The 15,191-nt window shown below is 41.7% G+C and overlaps 1 protein-coding gene across 4 annotated transcripts in view; it reads left to right on the top strand.

The window, feature by feature from the left end:
* The window catches only part of Acer2 (alkaline ceramidase 2), a 38,301-nt gene that overhangs the window by 17,470 nt on the left and 5,640 nt on the right, over positions 1-15,191 (top strand). The window contains exons 4-5 of one of the 4 annotated variants that reach the window (XM_047525649.1): positions 515-652; positions 11,496-11,587. In XM_047525649.1, coding sequence (XP_047381605.1) covers positions 515-652; positions 11,496-11,587 — 230 coding nt within the window. Of the gene's footprint in view, positions 1-514; positions 653-11,495; positions 11,634-15,191 lie in introns of all 4 variants that reach the window. The other 3 variants (XM_047525650.1, XM_047525651.1, XM_047525652.1) reach the window with 3 other exon arrangements.

Here is a 15,191-nt window from a genome sequence, read left to right as displayed (position 1 = left end):
AAACTATGAACCCAGAATAGTTTTCCTCCTCTAAGTTGTTCTTGTCAGGTATTTTGGTCACAGCGACACAAAGGTAACACACGTACGTTCTATTATGGCAGAGTTGAATAGCTATGACTGAGACCTCAGGGCATGTAAAACCAAAAATACTTACTATCTGACCCTTTACAGAGTTCATTTTCCAAATCCTGATGCAGAGCATCTGCAAATATACAGGAAATTCACACCAGGAAAATGATTATCCATATCTCATCCCCAGAGATTGAGGTTGATTCTAGCTTTACCATTGTCATGGCTAACTATTTTGAGAAGCTCTGATTATAACCTAAGAATAAATTCCTGGAGATGGTATTGCTGAGTCAGTGAGTGTGAACGGCTTGCACACCTGGGTTCTTTGAGCACAACTTCATTTTAGCTCACGTGAATAGCAGCAGCTGTACTTGGCCAATATTAATCAAACAAATGATCAAGAACTCCTTTGCTAATGGATTTGGTTTTGTTTCCATGGATTCAGGGGCAGGTTCAAGGCAGTGGTCTGTGTCCTGTCTGTGGTTACAACATGCCTGGCGTTTGTCAAGCCCGCCATCAACAACATCTCTCTGATGACTCTGGGGGTTCCGTGCACTGCACTGCTCATCGCAGAGCTGAAGAGGTGGGTGCCACTGTTCCCGCCCACCCCTTGGGCTGTCCCTATAATGGGAACACTCAGCTCTGTGTTCCTTTGTTTCCTCCAGCCTGGAAGAGAAACGTTCTGTATGGAGAATTAGTTCCTGACTGCTGGATTGGAACAGGTTTGATGCTTTGGTACAAAATGATCTCATTTTCACAAAGAGGGGAGCAGCCGTTTAATGGCTGTCATGCATCCTAATGATCAAAACCTAGCTTATCAGGAAAATCTCAATGCCAAGACCGAGCTGTTGACTTAATTCTGTAAAAAGGAGAGTAGATTAGTCCATATGACAGGTGTAAGGAGAACAGAGAAGTAGGGGGTCATTGTGTTCACACACACAGGAAGAATGGGTAGGGGGCAGGGAAAGTGACTCTGTATACTGGAAACGACGAACTTCATGAAGGGGCTGTGATATTTTCTCAGGCTCAGTGTCTCCGAGGCTCAGGCTCACTATTTGCACGAGCATTTTCCTTTGGGAAGTTGTAAACCCAGGGTGCAGGTGGATACCTAGAAAGGTTTTAGTTTAGCACTTGTGTGTACGTGACTATTCTTCTTGCCCCACCAAAGTACAAGTAATCACTGCCCTTGCGTTAATTTTTGTTGGAAACATTTCTTTATTTTTGCAGTGGTGGGGATTGAACCCAGGGCCTTGTGCTTGCAAGGCAAACACTCTACCAACTGAGCTAACTCTCCAGCCCTGGAAACATTTCTTTTTCTTTGCAGTCACTTAAAAAAAATGCATTTTAATTCATGCTTTTCTCATTGTTGTGGACATTGAGTTTGTTAATTGAAGTCTCAGTCTATCTCCCTGTGTGCACTAGTTGCTCTGTATAATGTGTTTAGTCAGCTTTCTGTCCTTGCTTAGAGAGGAGGTATTCGTTGCTTTCCAACTTCTTGCCTCCAGGGGTTGCTTTGCTGGGCAGCAGTAATGCCGGATCTGAGTTGACTGATGAGGGCTTTGAACTTGCTGCCTGGCAGGTAAAGATGCCGTCAGATCTCTGGTTGACTTCTTTGAGTTGCCTTTAAGGACTGGGGATGTAAGAGACCCATTTCAGAAACAGGCTACAAGTTGATCCTGGAAGAATAATTATGATAGTGAGTGCTATGAGTGAAAAACCAGAGAATTGAGTAAATAACAAAGGGTTTAGTCCCTCTGCCCTAATAACCTTAATTTTAAAATTCCCCTTTCTGGCTGGGGGTGTAGCTTGGTGGTAGAGTGTGCACTCGGTGTGTGCAAGGCCCTGGGTTGATCCCCAGCACCAAAAATAAATTAAATCAATAAATAAGTAATCAACTTTCTATTTCATTAGTGTCATATTGCTTGTTAGAAATAGAAGGGTTCTTAGCAACCTCAAATCTGCCTAGTCCTTATTCTCATTCTACAGTTGTTTACTAGTGTCAGCTATCATGGTTCTTGATGGGAGAGTCATGTGAACCACTCAGGCAGTACATGTGCAAGTAGGATGCCGGCTCTGCACATGCATTGCATTGGTTTTGATTTGGGAGGTCAATGGTAGGGGCTGGGCAGCTGTAGATTAAAAAGCCACAAAACCTGGCTGGCTGGGGCTGGGGTGAGGCTAGGGGTGGCCTGGGCATGTAAGGAGGTAGTGGGGGAGGGTCTCTGCTACTATTAGCAATATGACTGCTAATAAGGAAAGAGTTTCTTTTTAGAATGTTAGAAATGAATCCTAACACTAGATTGTGATGATGGTTGAACAACTCTGAATAAACAAAAAATGAACTTTAAATATTCCTTAAGTGGGTAAATTTTATAAGTATGGAAAATATAGTTTAGTAAAGCTATACACCAAACAGGACAAAAACAAAAACAAAAGAACAAACAAACACTGTCCAGCATGTGCCCGGTGATTCTGTCTGGTGTCTACCTCTCTTTGAAAACAACAGACGGCTCTGAACTGCACATTTCAGGAAAAGGGTGTTTAGCCTTCAAGAGGAAGCACTTTCCCCACTTCTGGGTAGCACACTGGGATCAGATCATAAAGACACATAAAGGAGAGGAATTTGTGGTCTTTCCTAAATAAATGGCCATCTTACCAACAAACTTGATGCTGAATAAGTCTAAAATTGCATAGTACCATTAAGCCATGTTTCTTCTCATGGAGGAAGTTGTCAGCAGCTCGCTCACCCTTTCAGGTATTTAAAACTCTGCCATCACTGAAGCCTTTGTTTGGAAGCCCCTTTGCCACTCTGGCTGTGTGTTTGCCAGAGCTGAGCATATCTGCTCACTGGCCTTGATGACTGGCTGAGATCCCGACTGCTTGCTGCAGCCGTGGGACAAAGTGATTTGCTTCCCTGTCCTTTCATGATCAGGTTTTTGAGTGTTGTCTCTACCCATCACCCCTCCTTCATAGCTACTCATTTTCAAGTTTCTTGTAATCTGTCTTCCCTCTCTAAAATTTTGAGTCTGAACTCTTAAGGGTTACTAATGACTTTTCTAAAAAATTAATTTTTATCAAGTAACTCATATTTCATTGTAGAAAAGCATACAGACAAACAAAAAGATAACCACTTATTGAGTAAAATTTACATGTGGTAGTACTTCCAACAATGCTTGGTGCATAGCACTAAATAAAAATAACTAAACCTGTCATCTGGTGATAATGACAATTCCCCCCACCAGGAAGGGGGGTGGGTGGGGGTGGGGGGGGCCACAGGGAAGATGCACCTTCCACACCCCACCTGCCTATTGTTACCACCCAGTCAGGCCATTCAAACTCAGAGGAACTGATTTGGTTACAGGTCTCAGAATCTAATCATATCAACTCTGAATATTCCTGCAGAAACAGAGGAGCTTTCGGGGACACCTCATTCAAACTATAACATCACTCTTCCCAAATTGTTTAAAAATTCCCAGAATTATTTTAATGCTATCACTATTTTCCAGTCCTTTAGATGCAAAACCTCACAGTCATTATTGGGCTCCTTATCTCCTGTCACCTCAAACCATTAAGTTTGATGGAATCTTCTTCAGTGTCTCATCTGTCGCCTCCTCCCCGCATTCCTATTACCCCACCCTCCCACCTCTCCAGTGGCCACTGCGTTTGTTTTATAATTGCTCTCTTCTTTTTCCAGTCCTCTATCTTAAGAGGGGTCTTTTTTGTACCTCCCTGGTACAAAAGTCTTCGGTGGCTCTGCATTGTCCAGGATTCCCTTAGAGACTCTTCTGCCTCTGGCTCCTTATACATACCCCATGGCCTGCCAGTCTGAATAGGCTCCTTGCTTTCTTGCCTTTAGGTGTCCCCTCATATTTTCTTCTCCCTCCAGAATGCCCTTCCCCACCACTACTCTGCAGAGCCCCTACCCACTGCAGTGCCTGTCCCACATACCAGCTCCTTCTTGAGGTCTCTCCTGACTCGCCTCCTCAGCCACATGTGATTGTTCTCTTCCTAAACTCCTGGTGCTTTTATGTTGTGTTTAGAATATTCTCCCTTGAATGTAGATTTGTGTCTCCAGTGTTCCTTCTCTTCTTCCTCTCTGATGTTGTCTTGTTCGAAGGCAGAAATTATACTTTGTTAATCTGTGAGAGTCCATTACGCTGAAAATTCAAAAGTTTTTATTTTAGCACCAATTGCTTGCTAAGAAACACTAACTTCTCATTACAGAATCCATCCCTTCTGTGAAAAGTATAGAAGGATTATGGGTTTGGGGGCTAGAGAGCTAAGTTTGAGTCTTGGTTCTGGAAATTCTCATCATTTACTTCATATACTCTGATCATATTGTCCCTATTGATGTGGAGGGTATTAATGCTTAGCTCTCATAGATAAGATGTATTTAGGGGCTGGGGATGTGACTCAGTGGTAAAGTGCTTGCATGGCATGCATGAGGCCCTGGGTTCAAATCCCCCAGCACCAAAAAAAAAAAAATGTATTTAGTCTAGTATCTGTCACATGGTAAATATGCAACAAACTCTAGTTGCCTTTTTTTTTTTTCTTGTTTCTGTTTCAGCAAGCAGAGCTCAATTAACTTAAAGAGAAGTATCCTCCTCTTCTTTTTTTATTAAAATATTTTTTTATTTTTACACTTTGATTCATTGTACACAAATGGGGTACAACTTTTCATTTTCTTGTTGTATACAATGTATTTTCATGCCATTCATGTAATCATACATATATATAGGGTAATTCAGTTTCATTCTACTGTTATTTCATCCCCACCCCCTCCTACCCCATTTTCCTCTATACCATCCAAAGTTCCTTCATTCTTCTCTTCCCTCTGCCACCCCACATGGTTATATATTGTCATGCACTTATCAGAGAAAACATTTGGCCTTTGGTTTTTTTGGGGATTGGCCTATTTCACTTAGCATATTTTCCAACTTCATCCATTTACCAGCAAATGCCATAATTTTATTCTTCTTTATGACTGAGTAATATTCCATTGTATATATGTACCACAGTTTCTTTATCCATTCATCAATTGAAGGACATCTAGGTTGGTTCCACAATCTAGCTATTGTGAATTGAGCTGCTATGAACATTGATGTGGCCACATCACTGTAGTATGCTGATTTTAAGTCCTTCGGGTATAAACTGAGGAGTAGGATAGCTGGGTCAAACGGTGGGTCCATTCTAAGTTTTCTGAGGAATCTCCACACTGCTTTCCAGAGTGGCTGCACCAATTTGCAACTCCACCAGCAATGTATGAATGTGCCTTTTCCCCCGCATCCCCACCAACTTATTATTGCTTGTGTTCTTGATAGTAGCCATTCTAATTGGAGTTAAATTAAATCTTAGGGTGGTTTTAATTTGCATTTCTCTAATTACTAGGGATGATGAACACTTTTTCATATATTTGTTGATCAGCTGTATATCTTCTTCTGTGAAGTGTCCGCCCATTTCCTTAGCCCATTTATTGATTGGGTTCTTTGTATTTTGGGTGTAAATTTTTTTAAGTTCTTTATAAACTTTGGAGATGAGTGCTCTGTCTGAAGTGTGTATGGAAAAGACTTTCTCTCACTCTGTAGGCTCTCTTTTCACATTGTTGATTGTTTTCCTCCTCTTCTTGTTTATTAGGATCTTCTAGCAATCCTACCTTTATTATCAAGGAAATCTTCCTGGGGTACAGATGTTAGTTAAGTGACTTTATTTTTTTCTGTAGTGATCTTGGACTGTGAATGACTGGCCTTGAGGTACCTTTCTCCAGCCAACCCTGGATATGAACAGATCTTGAATTTCTTTGGGAACCACATGATTAAATTGCTAGTGAAGATATTTGAAGTGGATTTTCATTTGTACTGTTTGGTCCAGTAGGGCTGACTTACATCAGGCCTGAAGTGAATAGAATGTTCTGGATTTGGCTGGGTCTCCTCAGAATTCACCTCAATATAGTTTTATTTTAACTCTCAAGTCTAATGGTATTTTTAAGTCTATAGTTTTACTAAAAATAGCTTAAGAAAAGGAAAATATTTTACATTCATAGTACCTAATTGAGCCAATGGGGGAGACAGTTGATTAAGGCAGACCATTATAGGAATTAAATAATTTTTGTTTCACAATTGTAATCTTTGAACAGGGAAACACACTTGTCTTTAATACCCTAATCTTTGTAAGTAGTTACAAAGGAAATCATTTCTGTTGCATGCTTAAAATCTTCCACCATGGAAACACTAGCCATTACTATAGCAAACTGGACACCATCGTCACGTTAACAGTTGCAGCATTGCCCTCCTTTCCATCCGGGGTCAGTCTATTTCCCTACTCATTGTTCCCTCTACTCTCCTACACCCATTTTGCTCCTATAAATTGTCTACTGTGTTGTCTCTCCCTCTGTACAGGTCCTTCCTCAGCCATAAACACATTGGAGTCTCTTCCAGTCTCCCAGCACCAATCTGCACTCAATTCATGTCTGTCTCCAACACTGTTCTTTATCCCGCTTGGGCTCCACAGCCAAACTTCTTTAAGTCTTTCATTTACTCTTCGATCCACCCCAAACTGGCTTCTGCCTCCACTTCAAAACTCAAACCCCTATTAGTATGTTGCATATTCCGTAATCATTTTTCTGCCCTCCTGTAACCTTTGCATTGTTCTCTTAGGTGTATGCACAGTTAGCCTTCCTTGAAATGTTCTTTCCCATGGCTCCTGTGGTACCCGTCCTCCTGGTTTTCTTACTGATTCTGGGCAGCTTCTTTCCTGTCTCTCACATAGACTCATTTTCTATACAGCTGTGCATGGAGGAATCCCTTAAAGTACATCCTGGCTCTCTGCTTGCTATGGTCTGAGCACTTGTGCAACCTCTAATTTGTATGTTGGAAACTAACCACCAAGATGATGGTATTAAGAAGTGGGGACTTGGGGGAAAAATTGTCATGAGGGCAGAGCCCTCATCAATGGGATTAGTGGCCTTATGAAAGAGGCCCCAGAGAACTTCCTTACTCCTTCTACCAGGTTAGGACACAGTGGGAGGGCACCATCTATGAGGAATGAACCTTCACCAGACCCTGAATCTGCTGATGCCTTGATCTTGGACTTTCCTAGCTTTCTGAATTGAAAGAAATAACTGTCTGTTAATAAGCAACCCAGGCTATGGTGTTTTGTTATAGCAGCACTAATGGACTAAGGTATACTTTTCTCCTCTGTACCTCTCCTTGGAAGATCTCATCTGCTCCCATGGCTTTAATTACTGTACATATGTGGATAACTCCTCAAATTTATGTCTGCAATCTAGTCCCTTTCTAACTCTCCCATTATGTACCTGGCTGCCTGCCTCACCTCTCTAATTCCAAGTAACGTAGACATCTAGAATTCAACTTATCCAAAGCTAGGTTCCTGATCTGCCTCTCCCACTTCTACTTCTCTTCCTGACTATTTCCAGCCATAGTAGACGGGAGTACCATTTATACAGTTGCTCAAGTCAGAAATCTGGCTCCCTCTTCCTTCCCTGAACATCCCACATGGTCGCAGTCATTTTTCTATTAGTTGACATTGCAAGATAAAGGTAAGAATCTTCAAAAGTCCCTGCCTGCCCCAAGGGCTGACTCCCCCCACACCATGAGATTCCTATGTCTTCCCTTGGGCTCAGCTCCTTCCAGCCCCAGGCTCTTATTCTTGCTTCTCTCCCGACATTCCTGTGTGACTAACTCCTCCTTCAGTTTGGGGCTCAACTGTCTATGTGTTCTGTTACCACCCTGAACTTCTTTGTGGCACTCATTCCTACCATAATTAGAAAATTTTTTGTGTTAATTTTTTATTCAGTGTCCACCCCTCTGCTTGACCCGGACTCTGTTGGGCAGGGATGAGATCTCTTTTGTTTCCTGCTGTGTCCCCATTACCACCCCTAGTCCCAGCAAGGAAAAGAAAAGATAATTGTTTCCTTGCTTTGATAAAATTCCGGGACAAGAGGGCTCCCTTGGCGTTCTGCATTTCCTTCTAGTATCTTCTCTGTTTGTCCTCAGCATGATCTGTAACGTCTAAGTCAAATGTTTCTTATTGCACTCCCTTTGCTCAGAAGATATAGAGGAAGGACTGTTTTTAGCTTTCCATTTCTCTTTAGCCTTCATTCTGAAAACTTCTGACTGGCCTTTTCATATTTTTGCTGTCGTGTCTGAACCTTCCTCATACTATGAGAATACAGAAGTTTATTCTGATTTGGGGTCATGACCTCACATGTATTGAAATTTGTGGTGTTAAGTCACATTGCCAAGAGACTTGGTTGCATTTAGGACATGTTAAAATAAGCTCTTTTCTGATTATAAGAGTGATATTATTCTTAAGAAAAACCTCCAGAATACAGTAAAGTTTCAATAAGAGAAGAAATAGACCTTTCTCTCAGATTTTTTTTTAAATCCTAAAATAGGGTCCTGTTGTATGTATGATTTTTGCCCTGCTTTTTTTTTTTTTTTTTTTTTTTTTTTTTTTAACTTAACCTCGCATTGATATTTTGATAAAAGCCTTAACAATGAGACAAAAACCTAAGGGAGCCCAGGTTTGGGCCAAGTGCAAGTCATCCCAGTCAGTGGCTTCTAGTAGGACCTGCGTTCTCTAGAAACAGAGGAAGGGACAGTCACCGACTGCCCTGGGCCCCTCATTCTGTACTGACTTTGCCCTGTCTGTGGGCATCTGCCCTGCCCTGGTCTGGCCTGGCCCTCATCCTGACATTCTGCTCTCTGTTGACGCCCCCCACGCACTTCATCTCCAGGACATTGCTCTCTGTCTGGTGTGCTCCTTACGTTAAACTTTCTCCATTTAATTGCATTGGATGTTCATGGAACCTCTTGTAGCAGACTAATTGTTCATGCGTTTGTTGAGAGGTGTTGGTGTCAGTTTTTCTTTTACCTTTTAAAATTGTAAGGTAAGAGGCCTTTTTATTTTATCTTTTACTGTGCCTAGCATGGACTCTGAGAATTTGGTACCTAATCAATAGGGTTATTCTTTTTTTAATTCTAATTTTTTGGTTTTGGGGATTGAACCCAGGGGTGCTTAACCACTGAGTCACATCTCCAGCCCTTCTTATTTATTTATTTTTTTAAATATATATTTTTAGTTGTAGATGTACCTTTATTTGTTGATTTTTATGTGATGCTGAGAAACAAACCCAGTGCCCCACAGACCCAGTGCCCCACAGGTGCTCGGTGAGTGCTGCACCACTGAGCCACAACCCACCCCTCTTTTTATTTTTTATTTGAGGCAGGGTCTCATTAAGTTGCTTAGGATTTCACTAAATTACTGAGGCTGGCCTTGAATTTGCGATCCCCTGCCTCAGCCTCCAGGGTTGCTGGGATTACATGTGTGTGCCACTGCTCCAGGCTAATAGTTTTGTTTGCTTGTTTGTTTGTTTTTTACTCTGTGTGAAAAAAACACCTTAAAAAATGTTCGGCCTAAAATGTTGTAGAGTCCAATTAAAATGACCCTTATACTTCATAATTTTGGCATTCATTCAGCAAACATTTATTTGACACCTCTCTGGACCAGGAACTGTTGCTAGGCACTGGGTGGACATTTGTGAAGAAAACAGGTATGGTTCCTACTGTGGTCTTCTAGACACTAAGCAAATAATCACATAAAAACATGCGTAATTTTTACCTGTGATGTATTCACGAGGGAAAATGGCAGGGGGTCCTGAGAGAAGGCAGTAGGAGAGACTGCTGGGTGTCAGAGGACGCCTCTTCAGGAAGTATGGAAACAGACTTGCAGAGCCGCGAGCCCAGGGGAAAGAGCTCTTTGGGAGAAGGGGATACTGGTCTGCAGGCGAGTTATCTGAAGTAGGTTGTGGAAAAGGTGAGCAGGGGAAAATGGGAATTTCCATTTTCTCATTTTAACCAGGGTAAAGTTGGAGTCTCTTCATGTCATGAGCCTTTATTAATTCTTTCAAGAGAATTTTCAAAGGATGCTTTTAACCCTCATACAGAAGAGTATTTTGGTTTGCTCTTTGAGCAGGTCTTCCTAGTGACCTAGCCCCTTTCAATTGACACATTTGCTCATGTTCTTATGAGGCCCCTGGAAAGGTAGAGCAAGACAGGCTTCTGATACCCACCTGTTTGTGTATTCTTTTTTTTTCCCATGGTGCTGGGGATTGAACCCAGGGCCTTGTGCTTTCAAGGCAAGCACTCTGCCAACTGAGCTACATCCTCAGCCCCACCTGCCTGTTTGATGAACTAAACTTCTTGGTTGCAGACATTGTACTGGAATCTGGGCTCTTTAAGAGAACTTGACTGACCCAGAACTGTTCCACGGATGGAAAGAGACCCTGAGAGAAGGGTTCAGAAGGACCCTTGGCCACCAACTATCTATGGGCATTCCTCGCCAGGAGTGGAAATCTCCCATTTGATGACCAGCTCCATGATAAGGGGAAAAAAAGCCACTGAAATTTCCTTTGAGCTGTTAGGATTTGTTTCTGGAGAACATTTTGTCCCAGTGTGTGTAAGAAGGCGTTCCTTCATTCAATAAACATTGAGAACCTTCCCTGTGCCTGGCACTGTCCAGGTGCTGGGGACACAGCAGTGTCCTTGTGTGGGGGGAACACAAACTATGAACAAATCAAAAGTGATAGAGAATGTCAGAGGGACTGTAACTGCTACAGGGGAAATTAAAGGAGGGAGAGTGGTGAGAGGGAGGGAGAGACAGTGAGTGGTCAGGAAAGGGCTTGCCGAGGCATGTTTGAGCAAAGACTTGACAGTGGTGAGCCATGTGGATATTTGGGGGAACAGCATGTGCTAAGGCCCTGCAGGACCTATTCAGGCTAAGGCCTGGGATGTTTGAGGAATAGTACTGGTTCCACCATGTGCGAGTTCAAGATGGTGAGGGAGGAGGACAGAGGTGAAGAGGAAGGTGGAAGTCTACATGTGGGGCCTCACGGTCACAGTGGGTACTTTATGACTTTCTATCCGATTAAAGGGGAAGACATTGAAGGCTCTGAGCAAAGTACTGAGAATTGACTGTGGGGGCAAGCACTTCACAAACTGAGCTCTATTCCCTTAGTTCATCTGCCTATTTGATGAACTAAGCTCCTATAGAGGAGATGCTGATGGTAGGGACCCAGGTGGAGGTGGGAAGAGGGCAGATTGAGGATGAATTTTGAAGGTAGAGCTGAGGTGCTGGATAGAGGGTAAGTGAGAACGAGAACAACTGGGAAAAGAATAGGTTTGGGGCAGGGAGATTAGGAGTTTGTGAGGGAAGAGGGACTTTGTGAGCCTTGTGTGTACACCTGGTATTTACATCTAGGAGATGATGGAGTGATAGCGTAGTGATAGTGTCGGACTTTAGTGCCAAGGGGAAATAAGAGAAACCAGAGAAGGAGGGAGGGGAGAGGTGGCTAGCCAGGTAGCAAGAAACCAGGACTGACGTGGGTGCTCTCTCTCTCTCTCCCGTAGGTGTGACAATGTACGTGTGTTTAAGTTGGGCCTTTTCTCGGGCCTGTGGTGGACCCTGGCCCTCTTCTGCTGGATCAGTGACCGGGCCTTCTGTGAGCTATTATCATCCTTCCACTTCCCCTACCTGCACTGCGTGTGGTAAGCCCCTGTGGTAGGGAGTTGGCTGTGAGGCAGGTGCCTGTGCTTGCCGTGGGCTGTGTGCAAGGAGCACCAGGCTGGCGAGCTGCCTCTCTCCTCCTATAATGTTGTCAGACATTTCCTTAGAAAGTATTGCAAAAAGTGAAATTGGCTCCCAAGAGCAGGCTTAGGCAGAACAAAAAGACCTAATTGTTAGGCTGCGGGCCTGCAGTCTCTCACCTTTAGCTCCATTAATAACACACAAAGGAGCTTGAAAACTGAATCTGCAACCTGAGCTCTGGCTACATGGGGGCAGGGTGAGGGAGCTTGGGAGAGAAGTGGTGAGAGGCCTGGGGGATGGTCCTCAGTAGGAACCACACCTTCAGGGCTTGAGTGACCAGGGGAAAGCATGGACCTCACGGGCATCTGGGGACAGTCTCACCTGTTCTTTGTATTGGTAGAGTTAGAAGACCTACTTGTTCAGTATCACCCACTGGTTTATGTAAAAGTAACCTCAGAGTTGAATAATAGCAAATTGGAGCATCTGTGTTTTGGGATGCTCAACTACTAAAGTAAAAAGTACAGATCACAGCACTACTTGCAGAATCCTACACTCCAAACTGAGGGGAAAGGAGAGTGACTTTCTTCCGAGGAGCTGCTTCTGTCTAAACCCAGGGTAATCTTTCCTTCTTTGCCCTCCAAGATTTCTAATTGTAAAAGATCACAAGGAGCACAAGAAATCCACTGTCTCTGGTCTTTTGTAGCTTGACAGCATCCAGGGATGAAGCCTAGTGCTTAAAATTTGGAGGCTTTGAGGTCAGATCCAGAGGCTTGGCCTCGCTTTAGAGGTGGCATAAAGATACTCAGTTTGAAAGACTTGGCTTAAATTCCCTTGCACAGATGAACTTGAACTTGTATTATTTATCATGAGACCCATCCTGTGCTAAGGCTTGGGGGAACTTCCAGATATGTTTACAAAAGAAAACAAAACAAAACAGCACAAGTTGGGGTTTTCGGTTTTAGGATTAGTTGCCTGCAATTTCTGAGGTTTAACTTCAACTCATACTAGTGAATTTGTACACTTAATATATTTGTTGAGTTAGAATTCACAGATAATAAAATGCACAGATTTTAAGTGCACACTTTGATAAATGCATATAGCTTTATAAATATGACCTCATTCAAGGTGGTGTATGTTTTTTCAAAGTACAAATTTAGATTCGTGATAATTTTAGCAAAAACTTAGTTCGCTTCTGACTTTGTTATGCTTTCAGCTTTGCATTTCAAATTTGAGCCATCTTTTCTTCCTAGTTAGAAAGTGATATGTATTTTACAACAAATTTAAACAACATGCAAATATAGAAAGTGGCTCTCATAATTCTACCTCTTCAAAGAAAGATAATTGTTAATGTCTGAAGTGTACCCTTCATCCTATGCAGCTGCATTTCTGTGCCTGTTAATCATTCTATCTTTTTTTTTTTTTTTGGTACTGGGGGTTGAACCCAGAGGCGCTTAACCACTGAGCCACATCCCCAGCCCTTTTTATATTTTATTTAGAGAGAGGGTCTCATGAGTTGCTTAGGTCCTCCATAAGTTGCTAAGATTGGCCTTGAACATATGATCCTCTGCCTCATTCTCCTGGGCAACTGGGATTACAGGTATGCGCCACTGAGTCCAGTCATTCTGCTTTTTAAAAACAAGAATAATATCATTCTATAAACGATTCAAACTTGTCATTTTTTTAAAAAGACATTTTCTTTTTTTTTATATAACTTTATTTTATTTATTTGCTTTTTTATGTGGTGTTGAGGATGGAACCCAGTACCTCACACATGCTAGGCAAGTGCTCTGCCACTGAGCTACAATCCCAGCCCAAACTTGTCATTTTTTATAAAGTCAAATAATAGATCATGGGCACCATTCCTTACTTATGCATATATATTAACTTCATTTTTTTATGTTTAATATACTTCATGATATGGACGCTTTAGAATTTAACCAAGCTATCTCTTAATGGATATTCTGTTTGTAGTTTTTCACTTTTGCAAACAATCTATAATAAACATCGATAATGATTCTAATTCCTGAATATTTCCATAGGTTAAGTTGTAATCTATATTGACAAATCTAGATTGATGGTACCAGATAATACTTTTACTAAAGTTTGTAAGAGAATGACTTTTACTCATATTTTCGCATCTAGAAATCGACTCTTTTAACTCTTTACTAACATGATTAAAAAAAATTATTTTCATGTCTTTAAAACAAATTAGTATTGTTGGGCATCTTTTCAAATGTAAAATTGCTATGTGTATTTCCTCTTTTGAGGTGTGCCTTTTAATTTTCTTTGTTTTCTCTATTATTTCTATTTTTAAAAAATGTATATTCAGCACCTATTGCCTTTCACATTGTAGACAGTTGTATTATCTACATAACTATATGCCATTTATTATGTAAATTTGCAACATTTTTCAAAGGCCCAAAGAATAGCACGTGGAGCCCCATGTAAGCAAACATCTAGCTCCCATAATAACCAGCATGAGGCCAGATCTTGTTCCTAACACCCTCACCCACTCCTCACCCCCATGTGGATTATTTTCAAGCACATTCCAGACAGCATATGAAATAATCAACTGTTTTCTAAAAAAATGCTTTTATTAGGGCATTGTAGTTATATGTAATAGTAAGTTTTATTTTGACATAATCATACATGCATGGAATTTAATTTTCTCCATTTCAGTCCCCAGTCCTCTCCTCCTCCTTTCCCCTATTTCCTTTCTTCTACTCTACTGGTCTTTTACTTTTTTATATATTTTAATTGGTGCTTTATAGATATACATAAAGATGGAATTCACTGTGATACATTTATACATGTACCACACAGCATAATTTTGTCAAATTCCTTCTTCATTTCCTCCCCTTTCCTGTTCCTCCTCCCTTTCTGTCAATCTCCTTCTACTCCACTGATCTTCCATCTTTATGATATCTGACACCCACCCCACTCACTTTCCCCCCTCTTACTTTGTACTAGCTTCCACATATGAGAGAAAACATTCGACCCTTGACTTTCTGAGTCTGGCTTATTTCATTTAGCGTGGTGTTTTAGTCAGCTTTTTCACTGCTATGACCAAAAGACGTGACAAGAACAATTTTGGGGTTCATGGTTTCAGAGGTCTTAGTCCATAGATGGCTGCTCCATTGCTGTGGGCCCAAGATGAGGTAGAACATCATGGTGGAAGAGTGTGGTGGAGAAAAGAGACTCAGAAAGGAAAGAGAGAGAGAAAGAGAGCTCCACTGTTCATAAACAAAATATGTTCCCAAAGGCACACCCCCAATGGCCCACCTTCTCCAGCCACACCTTACCTTACCTATCCAGTTAATGCCTATGAGGGAGTTAATGCACTGATTACAAGGCTCTCATAATTGAATCATCTCATCTCTAAACTTTCTTGCATTGTCTCACACAAGAGCTTTTGGCAGATACCTCATATCTAAACCATAACACGTGATGTTCTCCAGTTCCATTCGTTTACTAGAAAATGTCATAATTTTGAAATAATTAACTTTTTTAGTATTCTT

This window comes from Sciurus carolinensis, chromosome 14 (assembly GCF_902686445.1).
Source record: "Sciurus carolinensis chromosome 14, mSciCar1.2, whole genome shotgun sequence".
In the NCBI taxonomy this organism is placed as follows: domain Eukaryota; kingdom Metazoa; phylum Chordata; class Mammalia; order Rodentia; family Sciuridae; genus Sciurus; species Sciurus carolinensis.
Note: the sequence above shows the minus strand (reverse complement) of the source record. Positions and strands in the feature narration are given on the sequence as shown.